Below are 20,624 nucleotides of genomic sequence, written 5' to 3'. Positions count from 1 at the left end.
ATGAGTACCTTGAGTTGGAACTGCCGTGGCTTGGGTAATCCACGGACAGTTCGTGAGATTGAGGACATGGTGTCCTGTAAGAAACCCGACTTTGTATTTCTAATGGAAACCAAGGTTAGCCGAGATCATGCTGAACGACTTCGGATTAAACTTGGTTTCGATGGTCTCTTTTGTATTGATAGTTCTGGATTGAGTGGAGGTTTGACTCTGTTGTGGAGAGCAAATAATACGGCAAGGTTGATGAGTTATTCCAAAAACTATGTGGATGTTGAAGTGAGTATACCGGGATGTGATAAATGGAGAATGACGGGATTTTATGGCTTTTCGCAAAGGGGTCAACGGAGAGACTCTTGGGACCTTATTCGTACTTTAGCTGGCAGATCAGATCTACCGTGGGTAATGATTGGTGACTTTAATGACTTGTTATTCCAATCTGAGAAGAGAGGTGGAAACCCCCATCCTGATAGTTTGCTTCATGGTTTTGGTGAGACTATAGAGGATTGTGGTTTAGCGCATATGCCAATGACTAGATATCTGTTTACTTGGGAAAAAGGAAAAGGCACACCAAATTGGATAGAGGAAAGGTTAGACAAAGTTTTGGCTAACCAGAGTTGGCGTGAGAAGGTGTCGGATGCTAATGTGCAGAATATATTGACCCGAAAGTCGGATCATTCTGCTCTTTTCCTTGGGATTCTGAATCTTCGGGAAAGGAGGGGTGGTTTGAAAAGAGGGTTTCGTTTTGAAATGGCATGGTTGCATGATGAAGGATGTAGAGAAGTGGTGGAAAAGTCATGGAATGAAGGTGGAGGAAGGAATTTGCAGGAATGTATTTCTTATTGTGGAAATCGTTTAGCGTGTTGGGGAGGAGATCGATTTCATAAGTTTGGTGAACGAATAAGGAACCTACGGAAGGAGCAGTTACGTCTGAGGGGGTGTAGTGACCCAGCATCATTGGCTGAATTTCAACGATTAGAGGAGTGCCTGAATCGTATTGAAGCACAGGAAGATGCATACTAGAGGCAGAGGGCCAAGCAGCATTGGCTTAAGGACGCGGATGCAAATACGAAATTTTATCACATGTATGCATCTCATCGCAAGAAAAAGAATACCATTATTAAAATTATGAATGATAATGGGGATTGGGTTGAGGGAGAGGCCATGAGGAATATTATCTTGAACTATTATCGGAATATCTTCAGTTACGGCTCTCTTAATGACAATGAGGATTTCTTTGGAAATATAGGCTCTCGGGTAACACAGGTACAGAATGAGACACTATTGCGACCCTTTGATGTTGTTGAGGTAAAGAATGCTCTATTCTCTATGTTTCCTGACAAAGCACCAGGACCGGATGGAATGAATCCGGGTTTCTACCCGCATTTCTGGGATGTAGTGGGTGGAGATGTGTCGACCTATATTGTGAATTGTCTTAATGCTCGTTCTTTTCCTGCTAGCCTGAATGATACGAACATAATCCTGATCCCCAAGAAGAAAAATCCTGAATTGGTCTCAGACTATAGACCAATAGCGTTAAGTAATGTGATCTATAGGATTATGGCTAAAGTCATAACTGCCAGAATGAAGCCACTGATGGGGGATATTATATCTGACACTCAAAGTGCTTTTATATCTGACAGACTAATAACAGATAATATTTTGATTGCTGCCGAAGTTGGTCATTTTTTGAACAGGAAGCAATGTGGAATCACAGGATGGGGGGCTTTGAAACTAGACATGGTGAAACCCTATGATCAAATGGAGTGGCCCTTTTTACGTAATATGATGCTAGCGTTGGGTTTTGATGAAAGGTGGGTGGAGTTAATAATGTTATGTGTAACCTCAGTCTCATATAGTATATTGGTTAATGGGACACGAAGTGAGCAAATCAATCCAACTCGAGGTTTGAGGCAGGGTGACCCCCTGTCGCCCTATCTCTTTATTATTTGTGCTGAAGGACTTTCATTATTGCTGCAACAGGCGCAGTTAAGGGGAGAATTACATGGTTGCAGAGTGGCTAGAGGAGCCCCCCTATCTCCATTTGTTCTTTGCAGATGACAGTTTACTCTTTTTTAGAGCAAATGTCCAGGAGGCTGAAATGGTTAAACAGTGTTTGTCAGTGTATGAGGAGATGTCTAGGCAAGCAGTGAATTATTATAAGTCAAGTATTTGCTATAGTAAGAACACACGAGATGAGGACATGGAGGAGGTTGCCAATATCTTAGGAGTTGTGCAGGCTCCAAATTTTGGGAAATATTTAGGGCTTCCATCATTTGTGGGCAGGAATAGAAAGGCATCTTTCTCATATATTGAGGACAAAATTAGACAAAGAATTAGGTCATGGAATAAGAAGTTACTATCACAAGCAGGTAAGGAGGTTTTGTTGAAAAGTGTGGCACAATCTATGCCCACCTTTTCAATGAGTGTCTTTTTACTACCTATGAATGTTTGCACAGCTATTGAGAGAACTATGAACCGTTACTGGTGGAGATCTAAAGATGACCAGGGCATCCACTGGAAAGCGTGGGATAGGTTGTTTATCACTAAGAAGTATGGGGGATTGGGCTTTAAGGAATTGCGCGCCTTTAATTTAGCCATGTTGGGGAAACAGGCCTGGCGTTTACTCACGAAACCTGAGTCATTGGTGTCAAGAATATTTAAAGCCAGGTATTATCCTAAAGGGTCTTTCTTTGATGCTTGTTTAGGGAATAACCCAAGTTTCTGTTGGCGTAGTATCATGGCTACGCAGGAATTAATTTGTGGAGTAGTTAGGCGCAGGATTGGAAATGGAAGGGCAACCCTGATATGTGATCACCCATGGCTTCAGGATGAGCACAATGCAAAAATAATTACTGAAAAACCACCACAATTGGCGCAGGCAACAGTTATGGATTTAATGGATCAGGAAACGGGATCATGGGATCATGACATTTTAACAGATATTTTTATTCCAGCGGATGTGGCACGAATATTGAAAATACCTGTGTCACCGGATTATGAGGATGTGTGGCATTGGTATGGAGACATAACAGGTGAATACTCGGTCAAAAGTGGTTACATGCAAATAGTGGGGAACTATGTTCAAACAACTGGGATGTTTGATAAATGGCCCAAATTATGGAAGCTCAAAGTACCCCCAAGATGGAAGACATTTTTATGGAAAGCCTTAAATGATATATTGCCCACTACAAGGAACCTGATTATAAAGAGAGTGGAAATTGATCCAACATGTGCTATGTGTGAGATCATGCATGAGGATACTATGCACTCTTTAGTCAGATGTGATTATACAATGAACATTTGGGCTCAATCTCACCTTCCAATCCCCAATAGTGTCACAGATATTTTTCATGTTTGGTTTAATGAAATATTGAATGTTCTAGATGATGATGGAATTGTTTATGCAGTGGCCCTATTATATTATATATGGCGAGCGAGAAATGGGGCTGTATGGGATGCATGCTTACCCAGACCACGGAAGATCATTGCTACTGAAACCACAACAATCCGGGCGTGGCAACTTGCACACCTGGGCCGCACGCAGCCGGCCGACAGAGGGACTGCCACGGTCAATACCGAACAAGCCCAAGGGGCTATCGCCCAGCCTGCTGCTGTTCGGCTTCAAAGCCGAGGGCCGAATGCTTTGGCCACCGGAACGCACACGGCCATCCCCTCATCCGTAAGCCATGGAGGCATGCGGAACCAATGCTACTTTGATGCGGCGTACTACCACAACACGAGCAAAGCGACTGTAGGGGCAATCCTCCTTGACACACAAGGATTGTATATCTCAGCTCTACAGGCACCGATGATAGACTGCTTCTCCCCTCTTATGGCAGAGGCGTTTGCATGCAAAGAAGTTTTATCTTGGCTATGGGATCGTGGAGAACGATCGGTCGACCTCTTAACAGACTGCTTGACACTTCAACAATATTTATCACTTGCGAAGGATTCGCCTCACTCATACCTTGGCTATGCTATTGATAGCTGCAGAAACCGAATGATTTCCTTTGATTATTGTTCACTCCGTTTTATTCCTAGATCAGATAATTACTTAGCACACACTTTAGCAACTTTTGCTTTTAATTACTCAGCTGCTATGTATTCGGACTCTGGCCCGCCAGATTCTATTTCAACTTACTTTCAATAAATGCCGCACAGGCTCTTTTCAAAAAAATAGTAAACTTTAACGATTTTATTTTACACTTAATTCTTTTTTAGTCATACTTTTACTAGGGTTGTCCATTTTTAGTTTACCATAAAAAATTTTGTCACATTTTGTTCACTTTTTTTCTGATCATACCACTTTTAGTCCTCCATCGTGTTTATCATTTGTTGACCGTCTAGACCAAGGGCATTTCTGTCTTTACAAGTTATCTTTTTTTTTTTTTTTATTTGTTTATCTTTTCACAAATAGCAAATATTTCTAACAGTGATATTGAGTAAAATTTTCTCTAATTTCACACACGGAACCCTCTAGAATCTTATATATTTTGCTATATGTAGAGAGTATATAATAATATAATATGATAATGAAAAGTAAAAATCAATATTTTTTTCAATCTTATTGTGGTAACTCTATATAACTTGAGTAAAGTATGGACCAAACAACATTTAGATTATTTCCGATGCAGCATGAGTTCTGAAACCACTAGCTAGTACGTGCATGTCTCGGCTTGCAAATATGGGCTTAAACTCTAAATCTCAGGTCCCTCACCTCCTGCCTTGGGGTTGCGGGATGCATGTGCATTAGTAACTCAGGGTCTGAGTACTTGCTTTTTGCCTTAAGGCTGAGATCCTTCCCTATTAAAGATTCAAACTCGGGTATTTGCTGGGTCACTACACCCACACTCAACCTTTTGAGTTTTGACCACTGAGCTATATATGCCCCGAGAGCAATCGGCCCACAAATTAAACATGTTTGTTTATGAGGGAGTATGACTTAAGTTTGCATGATGCAGATTGTTAGGATCGGAGCCTTAGCTATGAGGACCATACAACACTATACATTATTAGGCTGAGCCAGATATTCAAGGAGAGACAGCTTGGGAATTCATTAGCCTAATGGAAGTTCTCATACACAACTGGATCAATCTTAGCTTATGCCACTCTGATACCAGCCCTCAGATTTGAAGGGATGGTGTATGAAATGATTGATGTTGAGAAAGAAATCTCCTTTGATTTGATATTAATTATTTGTTTCTGTAAAATAATGTGGAAGGTATGCATGCACTTAAACATGTTCTCCTGAGCTAAATTTGATTTCTTCAATTCTTTAAAAAAGATGGAAGATATTGCTTCTTAGAATTTCTTTTCTCTTGGTCTTACCTATAACAAACTATTGCAACCTATATTGCAATCTAGTAATTAAGTTTAACATATTCGAGAGAGAGAGCCAAGTAGCACCAGTGGTCTAGTGGTAGAATAGTACCCTGCCACGGTACAGACCCGGGTTCGATTCCCGGCTGGTGCACTCTGATGAGAAGCTGTGATCAACTTTGCGCATGAGTGGTGATTGGGTCGCCACGATTTGTCTGAATATATATAAACTGTACGACTATCAGCGCATCTGAGCTTCCATCCTTTTGTGGCTAAAATCAATTTTGTCCTCAAAAAAATAGTAATACGGACTACGGAGTACTATTTTAGTAAATAATAATAATGTTGCATTATGTGATATCCAAGTTAGCACTAACTTCTTGTCTACAAGTAAGAATAGGTAAAAATAAAAAAGCTTCATTATTATTATTATTATTATTTTTTTTTTTTTGGGTAGTAGATGAACTTAATTGTGCTTTCATGAACAATTCAAGAATCTATTTAACTCTTATTGTTGTTTTTTACACATATGTATTTAAATATTATAGCTATTCTTATTGTTTATTTAATTTAAGAAAAATGGTCAACTATGCCCTTGAATTTTATGTGAAAAATAATTAAACTCCTAAATTTTAAAAGTTACAATTAAACATATTAACTTGTCAATTTCATATAATGAAACTAAATAGCAGTTACCTAAAAGTAATTGGTAAATATGTTGGTAAAATAAATAAAATAAATTAAAAATTATATAAAATATATATACTGAGAGGCCGACGGTCTCTCCATCACCTATATAAAGAAGCTAAGACGTCTTCTTCGTCTAGCTGGACATTGCTTCTCCGTCTAGCTAGACATCTTTGCTACTATGTCCAATTGAATGGAAAAATTGCCAACTTCTCTATCAAGAAGCTGTCAATTTTTTTAATTAATTTATTTTTGAAAAAAATCAATACGGATTATCACATTTAATTTTACTATCTAATTGATCTAATTGTATCAATTTAATAAGTTATCAATTCAATTAAATAAAATTGAAGAGTTGTAGTGTCCAATTACAACTTTTTAAAATTTAGGGTCTAATAATAATTATTATTATTATTATTTTATTGGTATAACGTTAAGGGTATATTTGGTAATTTTTCTTTTAATTTATGTTAATATCATATATATATATATATATATTAATGTTATTGTTTTCAGAAGACATACTTATAGTTCTTACACCATTGTACTTTAAGTTTGAAATATTTACTAAAATATCATTGCAGTTAGTTTTCCTTTCTATAGTTGCTAAACATCCCAAATTGACAACTAGCATTAATTCGTAATTCAGACCTATGGATTGATTCTCTTAATTTGTTCCTTTTTATTTTTTCCTATATCTTATAGTGATTTATCATTCCAAATCGAAATTATTATCATTCTCAAATTAAACTTCTAAAGTCTCCTACATCTACTTAAATAATTACGGAGTATAATATTAAAATCAACTTACATAATGCATCTTATATTTAATTGCTTTATTTTGTAAACTACACAAATGTATTAATACAATTATAATATCATATTTCCCAATGAATTTTAAATTAAATATATAGAATAATTTAGGAATAAGGGTCAAATAGGCCATCGAACTGCACACGATAATGCAATTAGGCCACTGAACTTAAAAAACCAACAATTAGATCCCTAAACTAACTAATTTCAAACAATTATTCCAATTTATAGATTTCCAATAAGTTAACATGTCATCCTCCCAAATTAATTATTTTTTAAAAAATAAAATTTAAAAATTAATTATTTAAATAATTAAAAAAAAAAACAGAATTCAGCCGATCTGTTTTTTTTTTTTTTTTTTTAAATTTAATAATTAATTTTTAAATTTTATTTTTTAAAAAATAATTAATTTGGAGGATGACCTGTGGACTTGTTGGAAACCTTCAAATTGGAAGAATTGTTAGAAATTGATAAGTTTAGGGACTCAATTGTTGGTTTTTTGGGTTCAATGGCCTAATTGTATTATCATGTGCAGTTTGATGGCCTATTTGACCCTTATTCCAATAATTTAATATACAATATTTATTTTATTAAATATTTTTCAAGAGATATATAATGTGAAAAGTCTACAATAATGATTGACATTGCTACCACTTGTACTGAGTACAAGACAAAAGTTTTGAGAAAGACTTTAAGTTCGTATTAGGTATTGTGAGAAAAATGTTCTAGACACAAGTAGTTGCAATGAAGTCGATCGGTACCGTAGACTTTCTGATCTATATATAAATTATTATATATTATAGACTCTTCTCAGTCGATAGGTAACTCCCACTATTGTACAATATAGTCGATTGGCAACTCTCATCTCAACCAACTAAGTTAGGGTTATTTTTTCCCGATCTTATTAATACAAGATATGATGTTGCGTCTCTCTTTGCGACTTTGCCTAGTATAAATTTGTATTTTGTTAATACAAGTCTAAGAACTTGTTTGACAATCAGCGGTTAGCGATTAGCGAATAGCGGATTGTGTTAGCGGGTTTGGCTAGTAGATTGTATTAGTGATTTGTAAGAAAATCTTTGATAAAATTAGCTGTTTAATGTTAGCGGTTAATTGCTAAAAAAACATTTATAATAATAATAATAATAATAATAATAATAATAATAATAATAATAATAATAAAAATAAAAGAAAACTGATGTGGGATTGGCATCGAACTTTTTCATTAAAAGGGGAGCTCAACGTCCCATTATTCACCCCTACACGTCCAATTTCCACCTCGAATGGGGAGGAGATGAGAACCCTCAGGTTTCATTATTAAAGAAGCCTGAGGCTTCTATTAACAAAACAATTTAAAAAAATATATATATATTTAAGGTGCATTTTTGTAAATACTCAAAATGTCAATTTGAAACGTTGTAAATTGTAGTGTTTCATATTTTAGTGATTTGGAGTATAGTCATTGCTTTAAATCGTCATTTACTAAACAAAATTTTCAACGTTTTAATATTGTCATGACGCTAAAAATAACAGATTCACCAATTATCAAACAAGTCCTAAACTAACTTGTGCCACTTGATAATTAATATCCTAACGTAGCAAGCCATGTCATCGAACTTAACAATGATATTTAATAGTTTTGACGATTATTTATAATTGTATCAAATTTTAAAATGTAAGAACTAAATTGTACAAAATTAAAGCATAATAATTTAAAGTCAATAAGGCAACGTAGTACTTTGACCAAGAGCGTTATGTTGTGCATCCGTGTGCACCATGCATGGTGCACACAGATGCAAAAGCGACGTCGTTTTGACGTTGACTAAAAAAAAATTATAACTATACATTCAAAATTGCATAATTACACATCAATAACTTCATAACTATACATCCAGAATTGCGTAACTATACTTCCAGAATTACATAACTATACATCCAGAATTGTATAATTATACATCCATGACTTCATAACTATAAATCCAGAATTGCATGCATAACTACACATCTATAACTTCATGACTATATATCCAGAATTGCATAACTACACATCCATAACTTCATAACTATAAATCCAGAATTGCATAACTACACATCCATAACTTCATAACTATACATCTAGAATTGCATAACTATACATCCATAACTAACTATAAATCCAGAATTACATAACTACACCATGCATAATTACACATCCATAATTTCATAACTATAAATCCAGAATTACATAACTACACATCCATAATTTCATAACTAAAAATCCAGAATGAATGAACAACATAATGTTATTGCTGAGAATTGAAACTGATTTTTTTTTTTTTAAGTGAGACACACGTTTTTAGTCAAAACGACGTCGTTTTTGCATTTGTGTAACAAACCCTTTGGCCTTTGTAGTGATGAAGGGGCTTTCTCTTCTATGGATGGCCATAAAATTGGGCTTGAACAGTGACTGGAGAATGGGCTCAGATTTTTTACGTTTTCAGGATATGGTTTCCACACATATTCGACACGTTTAATTAATGAAATAATATCTACTATATGATAAATATCTAATTGTGAAATCGGAAGTATTCTCACGCGAATAGTTGTATGATTTTAATTGCAGTAAAGTAATAAGGTAAAGAGAAAAATGAAAAATACAGAGAGAATTATAGATATTTTTATTAATCATTTTTTAATTCAATATATACAGAGTTCTAATATGACTATAAGACTATTAACGATGAAGATGTATTGTAATAATATAATATCTCTAGTAATGTCCACATAATATAATATCTCTAGTAATGTCCACATATATTTATTTACATTTTACAATACTTCCCATTGGATATTACTATATCATACTCATGCCTCGTTAAAATCTCAGTAGAAAAAAACTCAGTGGGAAAAAACTTAGTTGAAGAAAATAGTACATGAAAAAATGATGGAATGTATGCATTCATATGTTGCACTAGGTGCCTCACTAAAAAACTTTAATTAAGAAAATAACATCAAAACTCAATTAAAGAAAAAATAGTACAACTTCTGGTTTTCAAGACCCAATCTTCGAGATTGATTCATGTAAATGTCACTCAACTTAAAAGATAACAATCTTCAAATCCTACACGTAAAGACTTCTTTACAAAAATATCATCAATGTTGCGATTTGAAGCTGTGATTTCTTCATCATCGATCATATGTTTGTCCATGAAAATTGATCAATATTTTTTATTTTTATTTTTCGCTCGTTCTTTTGAGTATAACAGGCCTAAATTTAGATCTTGTACACATGTTTGGGTAGTACGGTTGTGCATTCAGGTATGCTGGTTGTGCAACCAAGTGTCGTGAGTTGTGCATCATAAGCTGGTGATATGTGCATTAGTGCACTTAGTGCGGTGCATCATAGGATATTGAGATGTCCATCGTAGGATTTTTTGGCGGTGTTTGAATGCACAACCATAGAGTTATCGATGCATGACATTTGATATAGGAATGCATGACATTCTGTATAGGAATGCACAACTTCTAATAAGACTAATTTACCGCTAACAATATATTTTATAGGAATTTGTTTCCTTAATCCGTGTGATTTGTTCCTTTTAATCTCAACCGTGCATCATTATGATTTAATGGTCTAGATTAGTCCTCACGTTCTCACATTAAGGGTGGCTCTCATGGGAGCGCGACCATATGTATGTGTGAAACAGATCAAAAGAGAATGCCTGTTCAGGAGATAAATATATAGGAACTCATCGCATCCGTCTATCTAGATAGATCTAACAGATCAGAAACACTTTAAAAAAAATATGCCGTGACATTTTTGCAAATAATTAAACTTTGAAGTGCAAGTAATAGTTTCATAGAGTGCACATAAGTACAAGTAAAATGTATTAAAAGTGCAACAAATAATGTATACCGAGCAATATAATAATATTAAGCGCACCTAACGTTATCATTAGTTGCAACAAATATTATTATTAAGTCCACCAATGTTAAAAGGTTATCATTATGTGCATCAATAATGTGAAAAGGTAAATTACTTGCACTATTAAGTGTAAATGGAAACATGTATGGAAAAAGGTCCAAGGATGATGGAAGTGTAAATTACTACCAAAACAATCTACTCTCTATGTCAAAGTACTTTTAGTCTAACTAGTTTGATTGGCATGAGTGACCGTGCACCCTCATATCTTAAGAGAAGTCAGGAGTTCAAATCTTTTTCCCTTCTCGTATGAAAAAATCATCTTACAGTTAGAGCTAATTTAGAACACTCAAAACCGAATTTAGAAAAAAGCTTAATAAGTGGGTATTTGGTCTAGTGGTATGATTCTCGCTTAGGGTGTGAGAGGTCTTGAGTTCAATTCTTAGAATGTCCCTTTTCGTTTAACAAAGTAATTATTCAGCTTAACATATCTAAAATATATTTGTTATTAAGGATACCTCATAGTCTAACAAAAAAATTAAAGATGCCAATTTAATTTTAAGGGAAATGACACTTTTTCTCCTTGAGTTATATACTTATAGTACTTTTCCCCCTAAATTATTTAAGTGACTGTTTTTCCCCCTGAAATGTTAATTGGACATATTTACTCTTAAAATAAATATTTCAATTATTTTTCTTCTCCAACAAATTATGACCACACTTTGCAACCAAACCAAACGGACACTATAGCAACCAAACCGAAATATTCCAATTACAATTTAGAATCGAAACCCGATATTTAGAGTTTATTAAAATCGCGAACCGGAACGGTCGGTTCATCAGTTCATGTTCCGAACTGAAAAAAATAAAATACATTTATTATTGAATTTAGACTATTTTAAAATAAAAAATAAAATTTTAAAATAAAGACGGTTCAAAATCGCGAACCGGATCCGGAACCGCCGGTTCAAGATCCAGTTTTTTCGATTCATAATTTTAATAAATTGAAATTCAAATATTGAGTTCTGGTTCTTAATCATAACCGAAATTTTTTAATTCGATTGCTATAGTGTCTGGTTCAGTTCGAACCGAACCGTGGTCATCCCTACGTATACGCAATAATTTATTTGGGAAGAAAAATAAATAAAATGTTTACTTTAAGGGTAGAAATGTCAATTTAATATATCAGCGGAAAAATTTGTCATTTTTAAAATAATTGAGGGGGCTAATGTGCTTACCTGAATAATTCAGGGGGGGAAAAGTGCTATATGTATATAACTCAGAGAAAAAAATGCCATTTTCTTTTAATTTTATTTATACATACATTATAACACCACATAGTCTAACAAAAAAAATTAAAGATGCCTATTTTATTTAGACATGCATTATAACTTCTTTCTGGCCAGAGACAAAGAGAGTAGGTAGGTTTGTTTGTTTGTTTGTTTTTTTTTTTTTTTTTTAAATAAATAATTTATTTAAAATTATTAAAATATATTAAAAAAAATTATTATTTTTTTTTTTTACAAAAATTACTGCTGCTAAGTCTACAATCGGGAGCACATATCACTTATAGTTTAATTACATAATTTTAGATGGTTCAGAAATCTAATTGCATTTTTTTTTATGCATTGCATAATTCAATTGCAGTTTTTGGTACAACTTGATATCCTATTCGGCTCTTATTCCTTTTAAAAAATAGTAATTTAAAAAAAATATTCGAAATCAAAACATGAGGAAACATGTGTGTGTGTAAAAATCAAACGAATCAGATCAAATTTAAAAAAAAAAAATGAGATGAAATTTTTATAATTTTTGTCAACTTTACTTTGCAACTTAGAACACTAAACTATGCAATTTGTAACAACTAAATGTGCATTTCTAATTTTTTTTTAAAGATCAATGAAAAAACTAAAATTTGAATTTAAATCGTAAATGCTAAATCCTATGCACTAAAAAGTGAACCCTAAATCAAATAAAACCAAAAAATTCAGTCATAAATTCTAAAATTCAAACGCTAAGTGCACTACACTTTTGCATTTTGTAAACTGCAAGTTTTAATAGTAAATGTGCACTTTGTAATTAACAACATAATGTGCATTCTTGAAAAATCATGAGAAGTACAGAGTATAATGTTCTAAGTTGCACGACGACGGACTTTTGGTGTCACTGCATTTGTTTTTTAAATTTGATATGGTCCGTTCGATTTTTCAAATGTAAGGGTGAGATTGATTCTTAGTTTTTCCCAATAGACTTGTTTTCATTGATCCAATACGTGTGTGGGCAAGATGAAATGAAAATAAGATTCTCCTTATGACGGATCTCAACTGCCCATCATGATTCATTAATAGTTGAGGGTTTAAGTAAAAAAAAAAACATGGAATTAATTTTATAATTATTACAATCTTTCAAGTTTACAATGTTTATATAACGAAACCCGGTCTTTTTTCTCTTATTTTTTAGTAACACTCAATCGTTAATCTATTCAAATGAATGGATAAGTTTATATATATATATATATATATATATATATATATATATATATATATATATATAGGGAAGGGATCAGGTGCATTTGTGGCTTCCTGTGCGGTTGTGCGGTAGATTAATGTGCGTGAGGTTTATACTTAATGTGCGTGAGATTTGTACTCAATGTGCCTGAGATTTGTACTTAATGTGCGTCATGTTAATATGCGTGAGTTTTGTACTTAATATGTTTGAGTATTGTGTTTAATGTGCGTGAGATTTGTGTTTAATGTGCGTGAGTATTTCAGAATTACGAGTTCAAAAGGAAGCAGAACAGAAACTCACGCATATTAACGCCCAAGCTTCTTGTTACTTCTTCCTTCAATTTGGCCATGGATTCTGGATTATCAGCTACCTTCATTGCAGTCGAATGTTTATATATATAGATGACGCACGCACAGTAGCTAAGTGTGGATTTCTGTTGTATTATTCCCATAATTCTTAACCACCCTAGCCCGCCTCCGCATCATCATCATCAGGGAGGGGGCAATGGCTACTGGGGATGGGGAAAAAGCTAACATCAATATTTTCTGCTGCATTTTACGCATTCATGCACATTAAGTACAAATCCTAGGCACATTAAGCACAACACTCACGCACATTGAGTACAAATGTCACACACATTAATCCACTGCATATCCGCACGGAAAGCATTCAACCGCACGGGAACCTTTCAAAATATATATATATATATATATATATATATATATATATATATATATATATATATATATTCTCCGGCCCCCACACAAATTCACTACGATAAGTCGATATCTACACAGGAATAAGTAATTGTAAGCCTAGTTCTAGCACGTACAATTATAATAACTCATAAGGTTGGGTCGAAGTTTAGCTACCATGACTGGCAAATTATACCGTCGATCGCGGTACACAATGCATTGTGGTCCAAACATCAAATATGTACTGTAGTTTTATTTAACACAATTACAGTATCATTTTGATATTACTACAGTTTCGCTAGACAATATACACTCAAATATGTGAAATTGTTATTCAGTTTCATTTTGTATACACTGCAGTTTCATTTCAACACAACTACAGTTTTATTTCAATTCAGTTGCAGTGTCATTTGATAATATAATAAAAATAATATGTGAGACAGTGTCAGTTTAAATACACTATAGTGTCTGCCGTTTTGGACCATGGTCCACAGTATAATTGTGACCATGAACCTGCTGGGCTTGGACCAAATATTATTATTAAGTCGACCAATGTGAAAATGTTATCATTATGTGCACCAATAATGTGAAAAGGGGCAATTTATATCCTACACCACGGCGCGCGTTGCACTGTGCGCCCAGATGAAAAAAGACGTCGTTTCAGTTTTTTTTTTTTTTTTGAAATTTCGCTACCCAGTGTTTGACGGTTAATTTTCCTTAAAAAAAAACCTCATGTTCAAAAATGTACATAATGTTATACATGAATGTACATAATTATATACATGAATGTACATAATTGTATAACAAAATATACATTATATTTTTTAAAGATAATACACATAATCTAACATAATACATAATAAACATAAACTTTTAACATAATACACATCAACTCTTAACATAATACACAAAAATTTCCTGATTCGGATGTACATAATTGTAAAAAAAGAATGTACATAATTGTATAAAAAATGTACATAATTGTATGAACAAAAAATATACATAATTGTATGAACAAATATACATAATCACAGCAACTTCCTACTGCGCCTCCCAAAATGACGTCGTTTTGGGAGGCGCGCGGCTCACAGTGCTTCGCGCTCTGTGGTGTAGGGTATAACGATTGGTGAAAAGGTAAATTACTTGCATTATTAAGTGTAATTGTGTAAATGGAAATATGTATGGAAAAAGGTCCAAGGATGATGGAAGGTTCAGATTGGATCACTTGTGCGTACATGAAGACTAGGATCGATCTAACCAGTGGGCTAATTGTGCGACTCGCAATTTACCTCCGCGGTGGCTCTAAGGGTTTGGCAAAGCTGTGATCACCTAAGTTAAAAAAATATATTAAAATATACAAATTATCAATGCACTTGATTAATTACACCAACATATTTTATATTCTCATTAGAACATTACCAACATATTTAATAGCTTATAAATTCATACATGATTACACAAATTATCATTATTTTTGTTTTGAAAGGATCGATAATATATGATTTAATTATGTATGATATATATAATGATATCATATATGACTCATACTGATCATATTGACTGACATTGTAAAATTTCACTATAATTTTACTCTCCTACTACGGAGCTCAGGTTAGATAGACTGCAATATTAAAGATGATGCAAAAAGAGGGAGTGGTATCCTAATATGTCTAAAATAGAGTCCTAATATATCCTACCTGGTTTTTCTTACCCCTTCCCTCCTAAACGGATTCTTTAATTTTTCTTCCCAAAATATCGTTAATGCGTATATTATTAGAAATAATGGTTTGGCCTCCCCCTACATAAATTCCAAAAATGTAGGATACCAACTGTTTTCTACTTTTCTAGTGTAGCTCTAGGTTTGGATCAAAAGCATATGCAATTATGCAAAATGGAGATTTTTTTTTTTTTTTCTGCAAACAATTAAGCAACCCTCTTCTGCGATATGAAATTTAATGCAACAGTTGCATTATTGCAAACAAACACACAAAAAGATCACATCATGATTCATGGACTTAATTACCTTAGCTTTTTTGTCACATCCATTAGTTTGGATTATTCAATTCTCTGCCTTAAATATAGTTGACTTCAGAATTCATATCAAATATATGTTCATTGCACCGTACCGCCATTATAGTTTGATGATTATATTGGGATACTAACAATTATTGCATTGTTTGATACCGTGTAATTAGTGCCAAAACTTAAAAACTTTGAGAGGATAATTTGAATGGAAGAAGATATATATATAGTGCCAAAACAATCTACCCTCTACGTCAAAGTACCTTTAGACTAACTAGCTTGATTGGTGTGAGTGGCCGTACACTCTCATAGTCTCATATCTTAAGAAATGTTGAGAGTTCAATTCTTTTTCCCTTCTCGTATGAAAAAAATCATCTTATAGTTAGAGTTAAATGAGAACACTCGAAAAATCATTTACAAAAAAGTTTAACAAGTGGACATTTGGTCTAGTGGTATGATTCTTGCTTAGGGTGCAAGAGGTCCTGAGTTCAATTCTCGGAATGCCCCTTTCTAGTTAAGAAACTAGTTATTCATAGTCTAACAAAAATTAAAAAAAAAAAAGTTTGAAATCAAAACATGAGGAATTGGTGCTTAGGCGCTGATGTATTTTTCATTTTATTTTTTTTATTTTTCAAAAATTTGTTTAATTTTTTTAAATTATTATTATTATTTTTTAATTTTTAAAATTTTTAAGACTTGATAATTATAAACTTTTAATACTTTAATAGTTAATATTAAAATATTAAATATTAGCCTAAAAAATATCTAGAGTTTGAACAATTTAATGTTATTTCGCTCAAAACAATGTTGTTTGAGTAAAATAACCCATTTAAAAAAGAAGGGAACAATAGCTAATCGGCCGACTATGTGACCTAGTCGATGCCTAAGCGGCTTAGTCGGCAGCCTAGCCGACCACCCGCATATACCACCGATTATGGTGATACGCTAGGTGGACGACCAGCGCCTAGCACATAGGCGTCGATTAATCGGTGCCTAGACGGGATTTTTGCAACACTAGTAAAAATCAAACGAATCAGATCAAATTTTAGAAAAATGCGATAAAATTTTCGTAATTATTGTCAACTTTACTTTGCAACTTAGAACATTAAACTATGCACTTTGTAACAACTAAATGTGCATTTCTAAAATAACTTTTAAAAAACCAATGGAAAAACTAAAATTTGAACTTAAATTGTACGTAAATGCTAAATCCTAAGCAGTAAAAACTAAAATGTGAACCCCTAAATCAAATAGAACCAAAAAGTTCAATCATAAATTTTAAAATCGAAATTGTTGAGCATATAACCATTAATGGACAATCTTGTTTTTAGTTGAGATGGAGCACATGCTTTAATTTGGTATCAGAGCCATGCCAAAAGTCATGGGTTCGTATCTTCGTGTCACCCAATAAAAAAAGAAACTATGGTCCACGTGCTTCAATTCAAACGTGTGCACTACACTTTCGCATTTTGTAAAGTGCAATTTTTAATAGTAAATGTGCACTTTGTAATTAACAACATAATGTGCATTCTTGAAAAATCATGAGAAGTACATAGTATAATGTTCTAAGTTGCACAGCGACGCACATTTGGTGTCACCGCATTTGTTTTTTAAATTTGATATGTTCCGTTCGATTTTTTCAAATGTAAAGGTGAGATTGATTCTTAGTTTGCCCCAAAAGACTTGTTTTCATCGATCTAATACGTGTGCGGGCAAGATGAAATGAAAACAAGATTGTCCTGAGGACGGATCTCAACCGTCCATCATGATTCATCAATAGTTGAGGGTTTTAGTAAAAAAATATATATAATTAATTTTATAATTGTTACAAACTTTCAAGTTTACAATGTTTCTAAAACGAAACTTGTCTTCTCTTATTTTTCTGCAACACTCAACCGTTGATCTATTCAAATGAATGGATAAGATATATATATATATATATATATATATATATATATATATATATATATATATATATATATATATATATATATATATATATATATATGGAAGGGATCAGGTGCATTTGTGGCTTCCCGTGCGGTTGTGCGGTTGATTAATGTGTGTGAGTTTTATACTTAATGTGCGTGAGTCTTGTGCTTAATGTGCCTGAGATTTGTACTTAATGTGCGTAAGTGTGTAATGTTAATGTGCGTGAGTTTTGTACTTAATGTGCCTGAGTATTGTGCTTAATGTGCGAGAGGTCTGTGCTTAATGTGCGTGACTTTTAACACAATCGCACAGGAAGCTATAAACAAAATACATTCAGACCACAAACTCACACACATTAAACACAAAAGTCAGACGAAGACGAAGACGTATATGATGAAGAACAGAGAGAGGGGAAGAGGAGATTAAAGGAATAGGAAGAGAAGACGAAGACGTATATGATGAAGAACAGATAGAGAGAAGAAAGGATTATGGGAATAGGAAGAGAAGACGAAGACGTAGACGAAGACATATATGAAGAAGAACAGAGAGAGAGGAAGAGGGGAAGAGAAGACGAAGACGAAGACGTATATATACAGGAGCAACATGATCACATTAACATTACACACTCACACACATTAAGTACAAATCTCAGACACATTAAACACAAGACTCAGGCACATTTAGTACAAAACTCACGCACATTAAGTACAAAGCTCAGACACATTAAGCACAAGACTCACGCACATTAAGTACAAAGCTCACGCACATTAATCAGCCGCATAACCGCACGATAAGCACCCAACCGCACTGAAACATTTCAATATATATATATATATATATATATATATATATATATATATATATATATATATATATATATATATAGAGTTGCACTCGGGTGCGAACGGCTCGCCCAGGCGCGAAATAGGAATGGATTCTGTTCGTCCACGTGTCCAGATCTAATGGATGAGAAACACTGATTTTTTTAAAAAATGCGGTGGCATTTTCGTAAATAATTGAACATCGAAGTGCAAGTAAAATGTATTACAAGTGCATGTAAAATGTATTATAGGTGCAAGTAAAAATTTACACTGAGCATCAATACTTAGTTGCACTTATAGTTCTAAGTAGTTGCACCTATAGTTCTAAGTAGTTGCACACATAGGTATAAGTAGTTGTATCTAAGTGTATGAATGTTTGCGAGTGGTTTTCAGGAGTATTACTACCCGCTGAACTCAGATCAATGAATGTTAACAAGACGAAATTACATGCACTTATAGGTGAAAGTAGGTGCACATATAGTTATAAGTAGTTGCACCTATAGTTATAAATAGTTGCACATATAGTTATAAGCACACCCAGGTGCATGAATGGTTGCGGAAAGTGAATGCTAACAAGGCAAAATTACATGCACTTATAGGTGAAAATATGTGCACTGATAAGAGATTTTACTTGCACTTCGATGTTCAATTATTTACGAAAATGCCACCGCGTTTTTTTTTAAGTTATTAGATCTGGACACGTGTCACGCGCTGATTCGTTCGCATTTCCTTCCTGGGCACTTATTCGCACCTGAGTGCGTCCCTATATATATATATGCCACATCACCATATGAAAAAACTAACTGTAATTAGGAGAAGAAATTCTCGAGACCCGCCCCCCACACAAATTCACTACGATAAGTCGATATCTACATGTAATTGTAAGCCTAGTTCTAGCACGTCCAATTCTAATAACTCATAAGGTTGCGTTCTAAGAACGGGCAAATTATACCGTGGACCGGCAGTCCACCATTGTGGTCCAGACATCAAATATGCACTGTAGTTTCATGTTAATACAATTACAATATCATTTTGATATAATTACAGTTTCACTGAACAATATACACTTAAATATGTGAAATTGTTATTCAGTTTCATTTTGTATACACTGCAGTTTCATTTCAACTCAACTACACTTTTATTTCAATTCAATTGCAGTTTAATTTGATAATATAATAAAAATATGTGAGACAGTGTCAGTTTAAAAACACTATTTTGGCTTAAAATTTAAAAGTCAGAGGACCACTTTGGAGAAATTAAAAGTCAGGGACCAATTTGAGAAAATGCCATAGTTAGAGGACCATTTTGAGAATTAACTCTCTCTCTCTCTCTCTCTCTCTCTCTATATATATATATATATATATATATATATATATATATATATATATATATATATATATATATATATTACACAAGTTTACAATTTTTTTTTAGTTGAGACAAAACACATTCTTTAATTTGGTGCGAGACTGCGAGAGTCACCCAAAAGACTGTGAGTTTGAATCTTCAGGTTCCTAACGTATAACGCTTTTAATTAAAGCGAAAGCACAGCCCGGCCTGTTTGATAACATAGTTAGCTTATCAGGCAATTTTGACTTATTTGACCACTATTAGTTGTTTGACTTGGTTAAACAATCAAGATTGTTTGATTAATTAGCTTCTTGTAACAGTTTATTACTCAAAGCAGCCTTTTTGATCATCTTTTTGAAAAAATTATTTTGCATGTAATCAGCCATCAGCTAACAACTAATTTACCAAACATTTTTTTACAATTAACTAATGTTACCAACTAGTCAAACTCATTAACTCAATCAGCTAATAGCTATTTACCAAACATCTATCCCCATCCTTTGATTGGTGTCGGCTATATAGGATGAGGAATATAATATAATATTTTTGAGAACAGGAATATAATATAATATTAGCTAA

The 20,624-nt window shown here is 33.5% G+C and overlaps 1 protein-coding gene and 2 non-coding genes across 3 annotated transcripts; all 3 read left to right on the top strand.

Moving 5' to 3' along the window:
- On the top strand, positions 1-1,017 carry LOC109191078. Its single transcript, XM_019341650.1, has one exon. The coding sequence runs from the start codon at positions 1-3 to the stop codon at positions 1,015-1,017; it is 1,017 nt and encodes a 338-aa protein (XP_019197195.1).
- A 4,382-nt stretch (positions 1,018-5,399) lies between these two features.
- Positions 5,400-5,470, top strand: TRNAG-GCC. The gene has a single exon. It is a non-coding gene; the product is annotated as a tRNA-Gly (tRNA).
- Positions 5,471-16,377: 10,907 nt separating this feature from the next.
- Positions 16,378-16,449, top strand: TRNAP-AGG. Its single transcript has one exon. It is a non-coding gene; the product is annotated as a tRNA-Pro (tRNA).
- The last annotated feature ends 4,175 nt before the right edge of the window (positions 16,450-20,624 follow it).

The sequence above is a fragment of the Ipomoea nil genome, unplaced genomic scaffold, assembly GCF_001879475.1.
Source record: "Ipomoea nil cultivar Tokyo-kokei standard unplaced genomic scaffold, Asagao_1.1 scaffold1617, whole genome shotgun sequence".
In the NCBI taxonomy this organism is placed as follows: Eukaryota; Viridiplantae; Streptophyta; class Magnoliopsida; order Solanales; family Convolvulaceae; genus Ipomoea; species Ipomoea nil.
The sequence above is the reverse complement of the archived record's forward strand: the minus strand, read 5'-3'. Positions and strand labels throughout refer to the sequence as shown.